This window comes from Mustela nigripes, chromosome 14 (genome assembly GCF_022355385.1).
Source record: "Mustela nigripes isolate SB6536 chromosome 14, MUSNIG.SB6536, whole genome shotgun sequence".
NCBI classification, from domain to species: domain Eukaryota; kingdom Metazoa; phylum Chordata; class Mammalia; order Carnivora; family Mustelidae; genus Mustela; species Mustela nigripes.
Window position 1 is genome coordinate 40,224,955 of NC_081570.1, and position 15,760 is coordinate 40,240,714.

Consider the following 15,760-nt stretch of genomic DNA (forward strand, 5'->3'; position numbering starts at 1 on the left):
CACTGAATATGGGTTATGACAGAAAGGAGTCAGTAATGACCCTAAAGATTTTAGACTGAACAACTGGAAGAATGAAGTTACTATCAATTGAAATGGGAAAGACTGAAGATGAGGACTTCCATTTTGGGCATGTAAGTTTGAAATGTGTATTAGGCATTTAAGTGAAAAAGACAAGCAGCTGGATATATCAATCTGGAATTTAGGGAACAGGTCCGAGGTGGAGATATCAATTAAAGATATAAAACTGCACATACACATGCACTTAAAAATCATTACATTGGAAAAGATCACCATTGCATTTAGTTATGTGATCATTTCATTAGTACTTTGACAAGAGCACTAACAATTCTTTGCCTAGCCTGGGCTCAGGAGGCCTGGGGAGAAAAAGAGACAAGAAATATAAACAAGCCTTTGGGGGAAGTTTTGTTATTAAGGGGACTAGAGAAATGGAGCAACTGTTGGAAGGGGAAGGGGGATCAAGAGAAAAATGGAAGAAAGAACATCATTTTATGGTTACATTCTTTTAGAGATAATGACCTACTAGAGGAAAACATTGATGATACAGGAAACACATAGAAAAATTAAGAGTGAAGTCCTTGAATAGGCCAGAAGAGATAGAGAATGTAATCCAAAGCAAACATGGTGCCATGGTTTTTGAAAGGACACTGGACAGGCCATCTAGAGTAACAAAAGAGCATGTGTGTAAGTAAACAGAGACGAAGCTGGGAGCTTATAGAACTTTTCTTGTATTGCCTTTGTTTTGTGAGTGAAACAAAACAAGTAGTCAAGCTGAGAGTGAGAATAAGGAGAAGTGCTTTAAAGGTCTAAGGAAAGGACAAGTATAAAATAACCATTTAGGAGTGTGGATAAACCAGGTAAATATACTGTGATTGCCTAGCAACATTAAGAGACTCTCTAAAGATTATGATCATGAATTTAAAGATACACCAATACCACGATTTTGTTTGCCTGCAGCCATATTCAGCCATAAGGCACAGAACAGATGAGTTGGATTTATTGAAAATAAGAATTTTTGTCATACAGGATCCATAAAGAAAAAGTTGAGACTATATGCAAGACAGTGATTATAATGATTAATTGTGGGATTTAATCCACTCTAAGGAAGGAAGAGAGGACATGAAGGAGGTAATGATCATGAACAGATATAGAAACAATGGACCAGAGGCCTAAGTAATGTGGAATGATTGTTGGAGTGAAAGTACCAAAGAAAATGAGCTAGAAAGACAAGAGATGGTAGGCAGAAAATAGAAGTCTGAAATTAAGATGTCAGAATCATAATTAAATAATAGGACCAGGGGAAGATATAGCTGATGCAGGGTAGAGGAAAAGATTTCTGTAGGAAAGAAATTCAAATAACTAAGAGGCCAAGGTACTGAAGAACCACTTACAAAGAGTAAATTACTAAGAATTAAGACAGAGAACAATTATACAACAGGACCTTAAAATTATTTTTTACCTTTCTACCTTTCATTATTTTAATTGTTGGATTACTGATAAATGCTTACTCTTACCACTTGATCAAGTCACTACTTACCTTTTGCCACACCACGACCCAAAGATTTTCCACTAAATCTTCCCCCTCAAATCACATATGGCATGATTATATAAATGGATACTTTCTTTAAGTTCTTTATTCATTCCTTCATTTCACAAACATTTACTCATGGGACTATAGTAGAAATTGCTGGGATGGGACCCTAATTTTATACAGAGGCCTGTTAGAGAAAGTAATGTTTAAACTGAGACCTGAGGATGAAACAGAGCCACCCATGTGAAGAACTGGGGGTAAAGCATTCCAAGCAGTTGAAGGTACAAGTAAAGATATAAAGTGCTTGGGTCTAATAGAAGAATTAAAAGAAGGTTTCTATGGCTGCATCATGGCACGTGATGATAAGAAAGGCTGAAGATGAGGTCATAGAGGTGAACATTGGGTAAATAATATAATGCCTTTTGAACCATGGTGAGTAGCATGAATTTTATCCAAAGTGCAATAAAAAACTGTTTTAACAGGAGAGTGATATAATTCAATTTATGTTCTTAAAAGATCATTCTGGCTGCCCTGTGGCTAATGTAAGGAAGAACCCAGGAAAGGAAGCTGGAAAAACAATGATGAAGCTATTACACTGTTCTGGGCAAGATGCTAATGGCCTAGGCAGCTCAATAAAAATACTGAAAAGTGATCAGAGTTGAAATATATTTTGGAGACAGGAGCTATAGGACTTACCACAGAATTAGGTGTTGTTTCAAATGGGAAAAGACTGGATGCCCATATTTTTGGATTCAGCAGTGTCTATATGGTGCTGCTGTTTATTGGGGGTAACTGGTAGAGACATAGCATGGAAAGGAAAACCAAGAGCTCCATTTTAAACATGCTAACTTAGAGATGTCATAAGGTATGCAAGTACAAAGTGAATTATCAATTTGGATACATGAATTCACAGACGTATAACCTGGAAATATAAATTTGGGAGCAATCAGAAAATTAATGGCATAGGAATAGCAGAAATCACCTTAGGAAAAGAGTAGATAGAAATAAGTAACTGAAGATATTGTCAGTAACAAAAGACTATGTTCAAATATTAGAAGAGACTGCTTTAAGAACACTTTCAAAATAACTGCCTTTCTCTACACAAACGACTGAAAAATGCCACGTGCAACAGATGCATATCCATAAATTTCTCAATAAATGAACAAATAAATGATACAGCCATATAAATTAATGCACTTTAGTGTTTTATTTCTACCGAGGTTGTTGATTTACTCAGGGAGCATTTCTTTTTATTTTTAAACCTGTGTTTCAATTACAGTAGCACCAGGGGTCAACAACTATGCCTATGGGACAAATATATCCCGTTGCCTACTCTTAAATGGCCTAAGAAGTTAAGGGTGATTTTCACATCTTTAAATGGGGGGGGGGGGGGGCGCCTGGGTGGCTCAGTGGGTTAAGCCTCTGCCTTCAGCTCAGGTCATGATCTCAGGGTCCTGGGATCGAGCCCCGCATCGGGCTCTCTGCTCAGCAGGGAGCCTGCTTCCTCCTCTCTCTCTCTCTGCCTGCCTCTCTGCCTACTTGTGATCTCTGTCTGTCAAATAAAGAAATAAAAATCTTTTAAAAAAAAAATAAATAAATAAATGGTGGGGGGGGGGAAATCAAAAGAGTAGTTCATGATATGTCAAATTACATAAAATTCAAATTTCTCTGTCCATAAATAAAGATGTATTAGAACACAGTCATGGCTCACTCTTTCACATATTGCCTATGGTTCCTTTCACATTACAACAGCAGAACTAAGTAGCTGCAATGGAGACTGTATTGCCCATAAAGCCTAAAATATTTACAACCTGGTTCCATGAAGAAAGTCTGATATACACCACTAATTTGTATCTAAATTTATAAATACCTTGCTAATGTGAAATTCATATAAATATCTTACTTAAATACTCCAAACACCTCCACATACCATATGAATTCATGTATACATATTTATAGGCACAATGTCTACCAGAAGTCATTGACAAAGAACTGAACCAAAAGTTGAACACTAAGTTTATGCCTAGATACTGAAATATCAAGTTAATAACTATGAAAGGATTTGATTATTATTTGCACTTTAAACATCTAAAACTCTAGAGTTAATTCATTTCTTTCAATCCCTCTCTACTCTCTCTGTCAGACAAAGAAAGAGTGTGTGAAATATTTAATACCTGAAGCTGCTACTGGGTTCTTAAGAACAGCAACTACTGCCTTAAAATTGCAACACTTTATGAAAATTCTTAAAGTACAATTCATTCCATGCACTGGCCATTACCCAAGTAAACAAAGATTCTTATCATTAAATTTTCCAAGTTTAAAAAAATGTCTTATTATTATCTTTATTCCATAATCAATATTTGGCATACATGTATACATTGTGCATGACTTCTTGCAGGCCAGTAAATAATTGTTCAGTAAATTATTCCAGGGTACTTACTGACACCCTATGAGGTTTGATAAAAAAGTAAAAGCTCTCATAAGAGAGTGCCAAACTGGGGCGCCTGGGTGGCTCAGTGGGTTAAGCCGCTGCCTTCGGCTCAGGTCATGATCTCAGGGTCCTGGGATCGAGTCCCGCATCGGGCTCTCTGCTCAGCAGGGAGCCTGCTTCCCTCTCTCTCTCTCTGCCTGCCTCTCCACCTGCTTGTGATTTCTCTCTGTCAAATAAATAAATAAAATCTTAAAAAAAAAAAAAAAAAGAGAGAGTGCCAAACTAACTCCTAAATAACAGAAATAGGAAAAACATGCCATACAGTGTTTTCAATTACATACCTAACTCATTCAAAACTATTGTTGGTTTACCATGAAAATGTTTTTTAACTTGATCAACACTATTTGCGGATTCCTTAAACTAAGTTGCTATTACCAAAATCTACTTCTGTCATATGTATGAAAACTAATAAAAACCAATTTTTATGTATCATTTAGTCAATTGCATGACTTAATTTCCTTTTATTTCTAGGCAATTAAGAAACTCACACTGTCTTCCACATCTCCGGTCTTCCAGCCTTTCAACAGCATTTTAGACACAGGTATCTGAAGTTCATTTTCTAGAATCTGTTTAATCTCTCCTGCATAAATAAGAAAAGACTGAATATTACTAACAAAATAATGTAATCAACATTTATCCATATCCAGGGCTACCAATAATATTAGGCATATGGTACACAATGACATTTGATAAATAAATAAGAATAATTTACATAGTCCAAACTTTAAATCTTAAACAAATGTTGCCCCCTTGAAGAACTCAGGCTTCAAGATTATGACAAAAGACTCTAGAATTAATTAGTTAATTAACTGCAGAGCTCTTTAAAAGAAATAGATACAAGTTTGATTAGAAACAACTTACTTTAAACCAATCAACTGAAAATACCAGTATATACTCAGCATGTGGTAGGAATAGCAGGTAAAGTATAAAACTTGAAGTGATACAGTATAAGCACAGCAGATTTTAGAATGAAGATTTGGGCTGAAGTCTTATCTTCAAGAAATAAATATCTATTCTTATTTTTTGTATCATAAAATGAAGAATAATATTGCTGTTCTTAACTATTTCCAGGGTCTAAGGATAAAAGGAAATTACATCCATGAAAGCAGCTAAAAAAATAAAGTCAATGTATATAATCTAGAAGACAATTTAAACTACATTAAAGAGAAAAGCAACAGAATTTCAGAAAAGAAAAAAAATTGTGTTGGATTAAGTAGAGAAGGCTTTATGAGAGAGATGAGACTTAAACCCAGATTGAAGGATAACTGGGTCATGAAGGAGTGCACACCAAGTTATTCTATTTGATGAAGACAAAAGACTTAAAGGTTAAAAAGGCAAAAATGAACATGATGCTAATGAAAAACAGTGAGGAATCAAAATTTTCCCAGTGTTCCAGAAACTGTTTTTCAGGAATCAAGTCTACTAATAAATTAATCGGCTAATTTCTAGAACTACAGTATATTAAGCAGATTGTTGAATCAGAATATACAAGCATTGCATATATTTACTTTTATTAGGTTGTTGCTAGTCTATACTTTTTTTTTTTAAAAAGTGTATTTTTAGGGGCGCCTATGTGGCTCAGTGGGTTAAAGCCTCTGCCTTCGGCTCAGGTCACGATCCCAGGATCCTGGGATTGAGCCGCGCATTGGGCTCTCTGCTCCACAGAGAGCTTGCTTCCTCCTCTCTCTCTGTCTGCTTCTCTGTGATCTCTATCTGTCAAATAAATAAATAAAATCTTAAAAAATAAAAAATAAAAAAGTGTATTTTTAAGAGTATACTTTTTCATACTTTATTTTTGGAGAGAAAGAGAGTGCATGAGCAGGGAAAGGGGCAAACGGAGGGGGAAAGAATCTTAAGCAGGCTTTACATCCAGCATGGAACTCTATGTAGGCTCAAACTCATGACCCTGAGATCACGGCCTGAGCTGAAATCAAAAGTTGGATGTTGGGGCATCTTGGTGGCTTAGTAGGTTAAAGCCTCTGCCTTTGGCTCAGGTCATGATCCCAGGGTCCTGGGATTGAGCCCTGAATCAGGCTCTCTGCTCAGCAGGAAGCCTGCTTCTCCCTCTCCCTCTGCCTACCTCTCTGCCTACTTGTGATCTCTGTCTGTCAAATAAATAAATAAAATCTTTAAAAAGAAAAAAGGCCCCTGCTTAAAAAAAAAAGTTGGATGTTTAACTGACTGAGTCATCCACACACCCCTAGTCTATACTTTCAGATAAACACATAACTCAACCCCATTTATAGTAAGTGACTGAATACTGAAAAACCTGATTATGTTATATATTAAAAGAGGAAAAATATTCCATGCTGACAAACGAAGGGGGAAAAAACTTATGCTACACAGTACTATGGAAATACAGGTGCCAAAGTAAGCAGTACTATAATTAAATGCTTCATGGCCTTAGTGACAAAGTCTTACTTCCCCCAAAAAAATTCCTATCTGGGCACTTTTGATAGTGACTAAATGTCATAATATATTTTACAAGCACAAACCTTTATCAACTTTAGACTTTGAAAATGTCACTGCTGACAAAGAATTTATGGAAACAGTAGGAAAATGAGCCATACTTTTTATATCAAATACATATAAACATTGACTTTTCATTTATGGACTTTTCATTTATGGCTAGTATTTCTAGAGCTCTCCTTGCCTGGAACTGAGCTTATGCTCTTTCAATTCCACCCAGTACTTTCCTCTTAGAAACTGACCTTCACCTGACAGTTTCTACTTAGACTCCTGGAGATACTCTTAGCATTTATAATCTAAGAGAAGTTTCTTAAAGAAAAAAACAAAAATAGATTTTAAGTTGAAGTTGCAGTTACTCTTTGCAACAAGTTTGGATAACATATAAAAAGTTTAATTCCACAGGAAGAGAAGAATGGAAAACAAAACCAGAATTTTGACAGCTGCCTGAGTTCCTCATATTTTAAAAATTTATTCTGTTGGTCTCAATATCTTCTTTTGTAAAGAAGGGATAATTATAGTACCAACACTTAATTGGGTTTCTGCACTAAATCACAGAAGACATGGAAATATTTTGTATTAGTGTATGTTTCAAAAAATGTTGATTATTTTGATTTGTATTAACTTAGGTAATACACACATAAATGTCTAGTATAGTATTTGGCCAGAATAGATTCTAAATAAACAGTAATTATTGTTTTAGGGATATCCAAAATAATTTAGGTCAGTGAAGTACTAGAATGCAGCAAGTTTCAGAGCCAGTATGTGTATCTGGGTCTTTCTGACACCAAAGATCTTAACACAAAATGGCACTGCCACTACAGCACCCTAGTATGTCACTTAGAAAAATGTGCAGATATGCAGATGTCATTAAGAGCAGTCCACTGAACTTGCAAACCATATATCTGATAGGGCGTCAATATCCAAAATATATAAACAACTCACAACATAATACCAAAACACTTATATACATACATACATACATATATACACACACACACCCACACATACTCCAATTAAAAATGGTCAAGGGTGTCTGGGTAGCTCAGGTGCTTAAGCATCCAGCTCTTGGTTTCAGCTGAGGTCATGATCTCAGGGTTCTGGGATCATGCCGTGTTAGGCTCCACACTCAGTGGAAAGTCTGCTTAAGGATTCTCTCCCTCTTCTCTGTCCCTTCCCTTGTTCTTTCTCACTCTCTAAAATAAATGAAACAAATCTTTTTTTAAAAAAAATAGGCAAAGGACCTGAACAGATACTCTTCCAAAAAAGATATACAAATGGCCAACAGGTAAATGAAAAGATGCTCAGCATCACTAATTATTAGGGAAATGAAAGTCAAAACCACAATGAGATATCACCTCATGCCTACTAGAATGGCTTCTATCAAAAAGACGAACAATAACAAATTCTACAAAGATTGGAGAAAAGGGAACCCTTTTACACTTCTGGTAGAATTGTAAATTAGTACAAGCACTAGAGAAAACAGCATGGAGCGTTCTCAAAAAATTAAAAACAGAACTACCGTATCATCCAGCAATATAACAACAACAACAACAACAAAAAACCCACAACACTGCATCAAAGAGCTATCTACACCCCCATGTTCAAAGCAGCATTATCTACAACAGCCAAAATACTGAACCTAATTGTCCAATGATGGATGAATGAATAAAGAAGTTGAGGAGGCTTTATTATATATATACATATAATAAAATTCACCCATGAATTTTGACAATATATTCACCACTGTAACCACTACCACAATTAGGATAAAGGACATTTCCTCTATCACAGAAAGATACTCATACCTCTTTGAAACAAAAACCTTCTCTCACCCAACCACTGACCTTTCTTCTCACTCTAAAGATTAGTTCTGTTATCTTTTATGCCTGGGTTCTTTTGCTCTACTTAATGTTTTTGACATTCAGCTACACTGTTGCATGTACCAATAAGTTTATTTTTCATTATTTAGTAGTATTTCATTACATTGTAAGGTAGGCAGCTTCTGAAATGGCTTCCAATGTTCCCCACCCTTATGGTATTCATGCCCTTTGTAATTCCCTCTCCCATGAGTGTGTACCAAGTTACTTGGTACCAAGTTACTTCAATGAAGTACCAAGTTACTTCAATGAAGCAAATATAATAATGGTGATGGGATGTGACTAATGAGACAGGTTTTAAGACTATGGTCTCCACAAACCATAAGTGACTCTTAATCTCACAAAACAAACTGAGGGTTGCTGAGGGGAGGGGGTTCGGGAGAGGCGGGTTGGGTTATCGACATTGGGGAGGGTATGCGCTATGGTGAGTGCTGTGAAGTGTGTAAACCTGGCAATCCATAGAACTGTACCCCTGGGGATAAAAATACATTATATATTTATAAAAAATAATAATAAGTTTAAAATTTTAATTAAAAGAAAAAAAAGACTATGGTCTCCATCTTGCTACACTCTCTCTCTCTCTTGCCCTTTACTTGTTCTCTCTGATGAGAAAGCAAACTGGTATAGAGAGAGGCAAACACAGTAAGGAATAGAGGGCAGCCTCCAACCAAGACTGAGTGAAGAGCTGAGTCTCTTGGTTCAATAGCCCACATGGAAATGAATCTGTCAGCAACCACATCAATGATCTCAAAAGTTTATATTTCCCTGAGATGAACCTTGAGATGACAAACTGATTACAGCTTAGCTAAGCCACACCTGGATTCCTTATCTATACAAATGGTGAGATAACAAATTTTCTTAACCAGCTAAATTTTGAGTCATTTGTTACACAGCAACAAATAAAATACATATGGATATTGCAGTATTTGTTTATACATTCTCCAGCTGATGAACATTGGCAGTGTTTATATTTTTTCCCTAGTGCAAATAAAGCTATGATGAACATTGTGTAAACCCTTTTGTAAATATGTGTTGATTTCTCTTGAACAAATACTTGAGAATGGAATTGCTAGACTGTATGATTAACTTTATTTTTAAAACCGCCAAACTGTTTTCCCAAGTGATTATACCATTACGAATTCCAACGAAGTTCCAATGGCTGCATATCACTATCAACAAAAAAGAATTTTTTGTCCTTTTAATTTTAGCCATTCCGGTGGCTATGGTTTCTAAATGTGGCTTTAATTTATATTCTCTGATGATTAATAATAACTAATGACACTGATCTTCTTCTTGTGTGCTTCAAGGATAATGCATATCTTCTATAAAGCACTGAATAGATGTGCTACAAGTGGACCTTGCATTGTTCTTAATCTTAGGAGGGAAGAATTTGGTTTTTAATTATCAAGTATTATATTAGTTATATGTTCTTCAGCAATGTGTTTTATGAGGTTGACAAAGTTTCCCTCTATTCTTACTAGTTGTTTGTTGTTGTTGTTGTTGTTGTTTTAATTTTTCAACATGAATGGGTGTTGAGTGCTTTTTCTTCCACCTACTGAAATGATCAGATGAATTTTCTCACTTATTATTCTAATACTGTGAATTACAAAAATAAATTATAAGCTGTTAAGCAAGCTTTGCATTCCTGGATAACCTCACTTGACCATGAGGTATATTATATACTTATGTATGTATTTTATTGTATTTTACTAAATTTAACTTGCAAATTCTTTTTTAAGATTCTATTTATTTATTTGAGAGCATGTGAGCAGGAGAGCTCAAGAGCGGGGTCAGGGGCAGAGGGAGAAAGACAAGCAAGCCATATGCTGAGCACAGAGCCCAACTTGGGGCTTGATCTCATGAAACTGAGATCATGACCTGAGCCAAAATCAAGAGTTGGACCTTAACCAACTGAGCCACCCAGGCACCCCAACCTGCAAATATTTTGTAAAGAACTTTTCTGCCTCTATAATTTTAAGAAATATTGGTCTGTAGCTTTCTTTTCCTGTAATGTCTTTGTCTGGTTTTAGTATTAGAGTAATGTTGATTTCATGAAATGAATTAAGAAATACTCTATTTTTGAATGATTGCTAGTATTTCTTCCTTTAATATTAGATAGAGTTTATCAGTGAAGACATGAAATATCTGGTTTGCTTTTGGGGGATGTTTTTGATTATCAACTCAATTTATATACTGGATACACACCTACTCAGATTTTTTATTTTTTCTTCTGTTGGCTATATTTTGTACCTTTAAAATAATCTTCATAGCTACTTAAAGTTTGATGTATCTTTTAAATTTACTGGCATAAATTTGTTCTTGATGTTGCCTTATAGCCCATTTAATGTCTATAGGTTCCTTTCACTTCCAATATGAACAACTTGTGCATTCTTTCTTTTGTTCTTATTCACAGTAGCAAGTGAATTATCAATTCTATTCATCTTCTCAAAAAAAGCTGTAAGTTTTATTTTGTTCATTTTCTCTACTATTTATCCATTCTCTGCTTTATAGATTTCTGCTTGTGTGTATACACATACATAATTTGCCTCCTTTTACAGTTACTTTGGAATTTTATTTGTTCTCCTTTTTTAAAAAGATTATTTATTTATTTTTTTTTTTTTATTTGACAGACAGAGATCGCAAGTAGGCAGAGAGGCAGACAGAGAGAGAGAGAGATAGAGAGGAAGAAGCAGGCTCCCCACTGAGCAGAAAGCCCGATGTGGGGCTCAATCCCAGGACCCTGGAATCATGACCTGAGCTGATGGCAGATGCTTTAACCCACTGAGCCACCCAGGTGCCCCTTATTTGCTCTTTTTAAACAAAAATTAATATCTTCATTATGATTGGCAGGAAATAAACTGCACATATTTAAAATCTACAATCTCATAAGTGTTGACAAATACATCCAAAAGGTGAAATTCATCATAATCAAGATTATAAATTTAGGGGCACCTGGGTGGCTCTGTTGTTAAGCCTCTGCCTTCAGCTTGGGTCGAGCCCTGCCTCAGGCTGCCTGCTCACCTGGAAGCCTGCCTGCTTCTCCCTCTCCCACTCCCCTTGCTTGTGTTCCCTCTCTTGCTGTGTCTCTCTCAGTCAAATAAATAAAATCTTTAAAAAAAAAAAAATAAGGTTGTAAATTTATCCATTACTCCCCCCCCACCAAGGTTTTTTATGCCCCTTGGTAATTCCTCTATATCTCCTTACTTCATCCCCAGAGAACTGCTGATTTAATTTCTGTAACTATGGTTTAGTTAGCATTACCTAAGATTTTCTATAAATGGAATTGCATAATATATTTTTTAAATCTGGCTTCCTTCACTCAAAAAAGTCTGAGATTCTCTCACATGGTTGTGTGTAACAAGACTTTTATCACTAAGTACTATTAAATTATATAGATATACAACAATGTGTTTATCCATCTACTGGTTTATGGGTATTTGGAGTTATCTACGTTTGGTGCTTTTACAAATAAATTGCCATAAACAACAGTGTATATAGTTTTTATAGACACGTTTTCATTTCTCTTGGGTAAATACTTAGAAGAGGAAAGGCCATTGTATAATAACTTTGTAGGAAACTGCCACTCTTTGCTGAAGTGGTTTCTATTGTGATGTCTTCAAATTTACTAATCTTTTCTTCTTCACTGTCTAATCTGTTAATCCCATCTGGTAAAATTTTTCATCTCAGACATCATGGTCTTCAGCTCTAGACACTCAGTTTGGGTCATTTTAATATTTCCAATGACTTATTTTAAATCTTTCCTCTTTTTTATTTTTATATTTTTTATAATTACAATAGACATTTATTTAAAGTAATACATTTGCAGCTTAAATAGTTCTAAATTGTACATTTCATGTTTACTCAACATCTTAAAATTATTTGTAGGACAGGTGCTACCACAGATTTTAATTCTATGATTATTTCTTTGCCCATCTCTTTCTTCCCCAAATAACTTCTTTCAGATATGGTTCAAGGTAGAATTTATCCTCTTCATATTCTGTCCACTGCTCTTTAGGCAAAATCTGCTGCCTCATAGTCAGGCCTAGTACTCTCTTAATGCGAAACATCCTGTCATTATAAAGGTTCCCAAGAACTCTTCTTATGGTCTCTTTCACATTATCATTCTCATATATCATTTTGCATTAACCCCAGCTTATTGAACTCTGCCACCACAGGCAACCACAAGCCTGCTCACATTTTTTACCCTTTTCCACTCTCTTTTAAATGTAAGTGTAAGAGAGTTAAAAAACCATTTTAATGTCTGTACCTGCTAATTCCAAAATCTATGTCAGTTCTGAGTTGCTTTTAATTACTCTCCTCATTATGGGCCAGGTTTTTCTGCATCTTTGAATGACTGGCAATTTTTATTGGATGCCAGACATTGTGAATTTTGCTTCGATGAGCAATGAATACTTTTTTATTCCTATAAATATTCTCGGGCTTTGTTCTAAAATACAGGTAAGTAACTTGGAAACAGTTCAATGTGCTTGGGTCTTGCTACTAAGATGTCAGAGAGTATCATCCAAATAGTATTTAATCTAATGCTAACTATTCCGATACCAATGCAAAAGCCTTGAGGTTTTCCAATTCAGCATGTGAGCACAGACACTATTCCTAATAGTATTCCTTCTAAGCCTTTTGGGTAGTTTATTTAGCTGTTTTGGGAGTGAAGGGAAATCCTGTTGCTCTAACTGGAAGGAGGGGAGGGGACACTTTTCCTATTTCTTAGTAGAAGGGCTGAACATTGCTTCTAGAACTTCCTTTTTTTGTAATTAAGCATTTGAACTACAAATTTCCCACTCAATACCACTTTGTCAGCATCAAACAAATGCTGATATGCCATGTTTCCATCTTAATTCAGTTCAACATATTTTCTAATTTTTTTTGTGATTCCTTCTTCGACCTTTGGTTTATTTAGAAATGCTGTTTAATTTCCAAATATATCAGAATTTTCCAGACTCTTGATTTCTATTAATTCTACTACTGTCAGAGAACACACATCACATGATTTTTATAAACTTTTAGTGAGTTGTTTTATGGGTGAGTATATTTTCTGCCTTAATGAACGTACCAACTGCACATGAAAAGAATATGTATTTTGCTGTGGTTATGAGGAGTCTACAACACTTCAAATAGGTCAAATTGGTTGATATGTTGTTCATATTGCTGTTGTTCTGAACATTTACTATTAGAAAGGAAGTGGACCTTGCATTGTTCTTAATCTTAGGAGGGAAGAATTTGGTTTTTAATTATCAAGTATTATATTAGTTATATGTTCTTCAGCAATGTGTTTTATGAGGTTGACAAAGTTTTATGAGGTTGACAAAGCTGTACTCTCCAATTACCACTGTGGATTTGTCCTTTTTTCATATCAGTTCTATCAGGTTTTGTTTCATATACTTTCAAACTCTGTTATTAGATATGTGCATATTTATGATAGTATGTCTTTGTGATGACTGTGATGAGTTGCCATGTTCATCACAAAATGTGTCCATTTGGCCTTAATAATACTCCTTGTCCAGAAGTCTACTTCATTTAATATCAACATAATAAAATGTTACTAACATTTCATATACTGATTAGCATTTTCCTATGTACATTTTAATAAAGTAGGTTTCTTGTACATACATATTTCATTTTCCTTTTTTATCCAGTCTCACAATTTCTACTTCCTAGTAAGAATGTGAGACAGGGACACCTGGGTGGCTCAGTCAGTTGAGCTTCTGACTCTTGGTTTCCATTCCAGTCATGATCTCAGGGTCAGGGAATGAGCTATGTCAGGCTCCCAGCTTGGTGCAGAGTCTGTTTGGGAGTCCTTCCCTTCTTCCTCTCCCTCCCCTCTTACCCCTCCCCAAATGCATGGGTACAGGTGTATGCTCTAAAATAAATAAATAAAATATTTTAAAAAAAAGAATGTGAGATAATTTATATTAATTGTAGTTATGGTCTTATTGCTTTTATATTCATCCTATCTTATTTTTTGTTTTATTATCTCTTTCTACCTTCATTTCAATTTACTATTTTTAGGTATTCCCTTTCATTTCAACCCTTGGCTTAATAACTATAATCTGCATTTCACTGTTGTAGTGATTGCTCCTAGGTTTACAATTTGAATTTTTTTTTAAAGATTTTATTTATTTATTTGACAGAGAGAGAGGGATCACAAGTAGGCAGAAAGGCAGGCAGAGAGAGGGGGGAGGCAGGCTCCCTGCTGAGCTGAGAGCCCAATGTGGAATTCGATCCCAGGACCCTGAGACCATGACCTGAACCGAAAGCAGAGGCTTAACCCACTGAGCCACCCAGGCGCCCCTACAATTTGAATTTTTATCTATTTTTTTAAGTAGGCTCCATGTCCAGTGGGGAGCCCAAAACAGGGCTTAACTTCATGACCCTGAGTTCAAGACCTGAGCTGAGACCAAGAGTCAGAACTTTAACTGACTGAGTCACCCAGGTACCCCAATATGTACTTTTAACTTAATACAGTCTGCTTTAAATAATACAGGACTTATCTTATAACAGTATATTTATATTTTCCTTTCCTGTTGTGTTAGTGTTTTCATACATTTCATACATTTACTTCTACATAATTCATAAATGCCACAATATACTGCAATTACTTTCACTTTTCAAACATCAATCTTTTTAAAAATTAAAAATAAAAAAATTTCCCAAATATTTACAATTTCTGGTTGTATTTATTTGTGTTGATCAATTTTCCATCTCTTATCATTTGTATTATTTGTGTTGATCAATTTTCCATCTCTTATCATTTCCTTAAAGCCTAAGAAACTTTCTTTAACATTTCTTCAAGTTTCTGTGTGCAAAATATCATTTAGTCTTCATTTCTAAAAGATACTTTTGTGGAATACAGCATTCTAAGTTAACATTTTATTCCTTTAGCACTTAAAAATATCACTGACTTGTACTGGCTCTGATAAGAAGTCTGGTCTCTAATCACTATTTTTAAACGTTTCCCTATATGCAATTTGTCTTTGTTTTCTCACCTCTGCTACTTTCAAATTTTTTGTGCTATTGATTTACAATTTTATTATGATGTACCTTGATATGGTTTCCCTTGAGTTACTCCTGATGGAGTTCCTAAGCTGCTTATATCTGTAAGTTTATATTTTTCATGAAATTTAGGTAGTTTTCTGCTGTTCTTTAAAATTCCCCCATTTCTAACTAGCTCCTCTAATTCAGGAACTTTTTTAAAAATATTTTATTTATTTATTTGACAGACAGAGATCACAAGTAGGCAGAGAGGGAGGCAGAGAGAGATAGGGGAAAGCAGGCTCCCCACTGAGCAGAGAGCCCGATAGAGGGCTCGATCCCAGGACCCTGGGATCATGACCTGGGCCGAAGGCAGAGGCTTTA

At 35.3% G+C, this 15,760-nt stretch overlaps 2 protein-coding genes across 2 annotated transcripts in view; both read right to left on the reverse strand.

The window, feature by feature from the left end:
• FAF1 (Fas associated factor 1) overlaps positions 1-15,760 on the reverse strand; it is a 537,816-nt gene that overhangs the window by 346,178 nt on the left and 175,878 nt on the right. The window contains exon 5 of the mRNA XM_059374699.1: positions 4,529-4,620. Coding sequence (XP_059230682.1) covers positions 4,529-4,620 — 92 coding nt within the window. The remainder of the gene's footprint in view (positions 1-4,528; positions 4,621-15,760) is intronic.
• On the reverse strand, positions 11,748-12,582 carry LOC132001738 (cytochrome b-c1 complex subunit 7-like). The gene has a single exon (XM_059376575.1). It carries the CDS (start codon positions 12,520-12,522, stop codon positions 12,304-12,306), a length of 219 nt encoding a protein of 72 aa, XP_059232558.1. The 5' UTR covers positions 12,523-12,582; the 3' UTR covers positions 11,748-12,303.

Bases quoted from the DNA above. Each gene is read 5' to 3' on its own strand.
- LOC132001738 (XM_059376575.1), bottom strand. From the start codon at position 12,522: ATGATATATGAGAATGATAATGTGAAAGAGACCATAAGAAGAGTTCTT.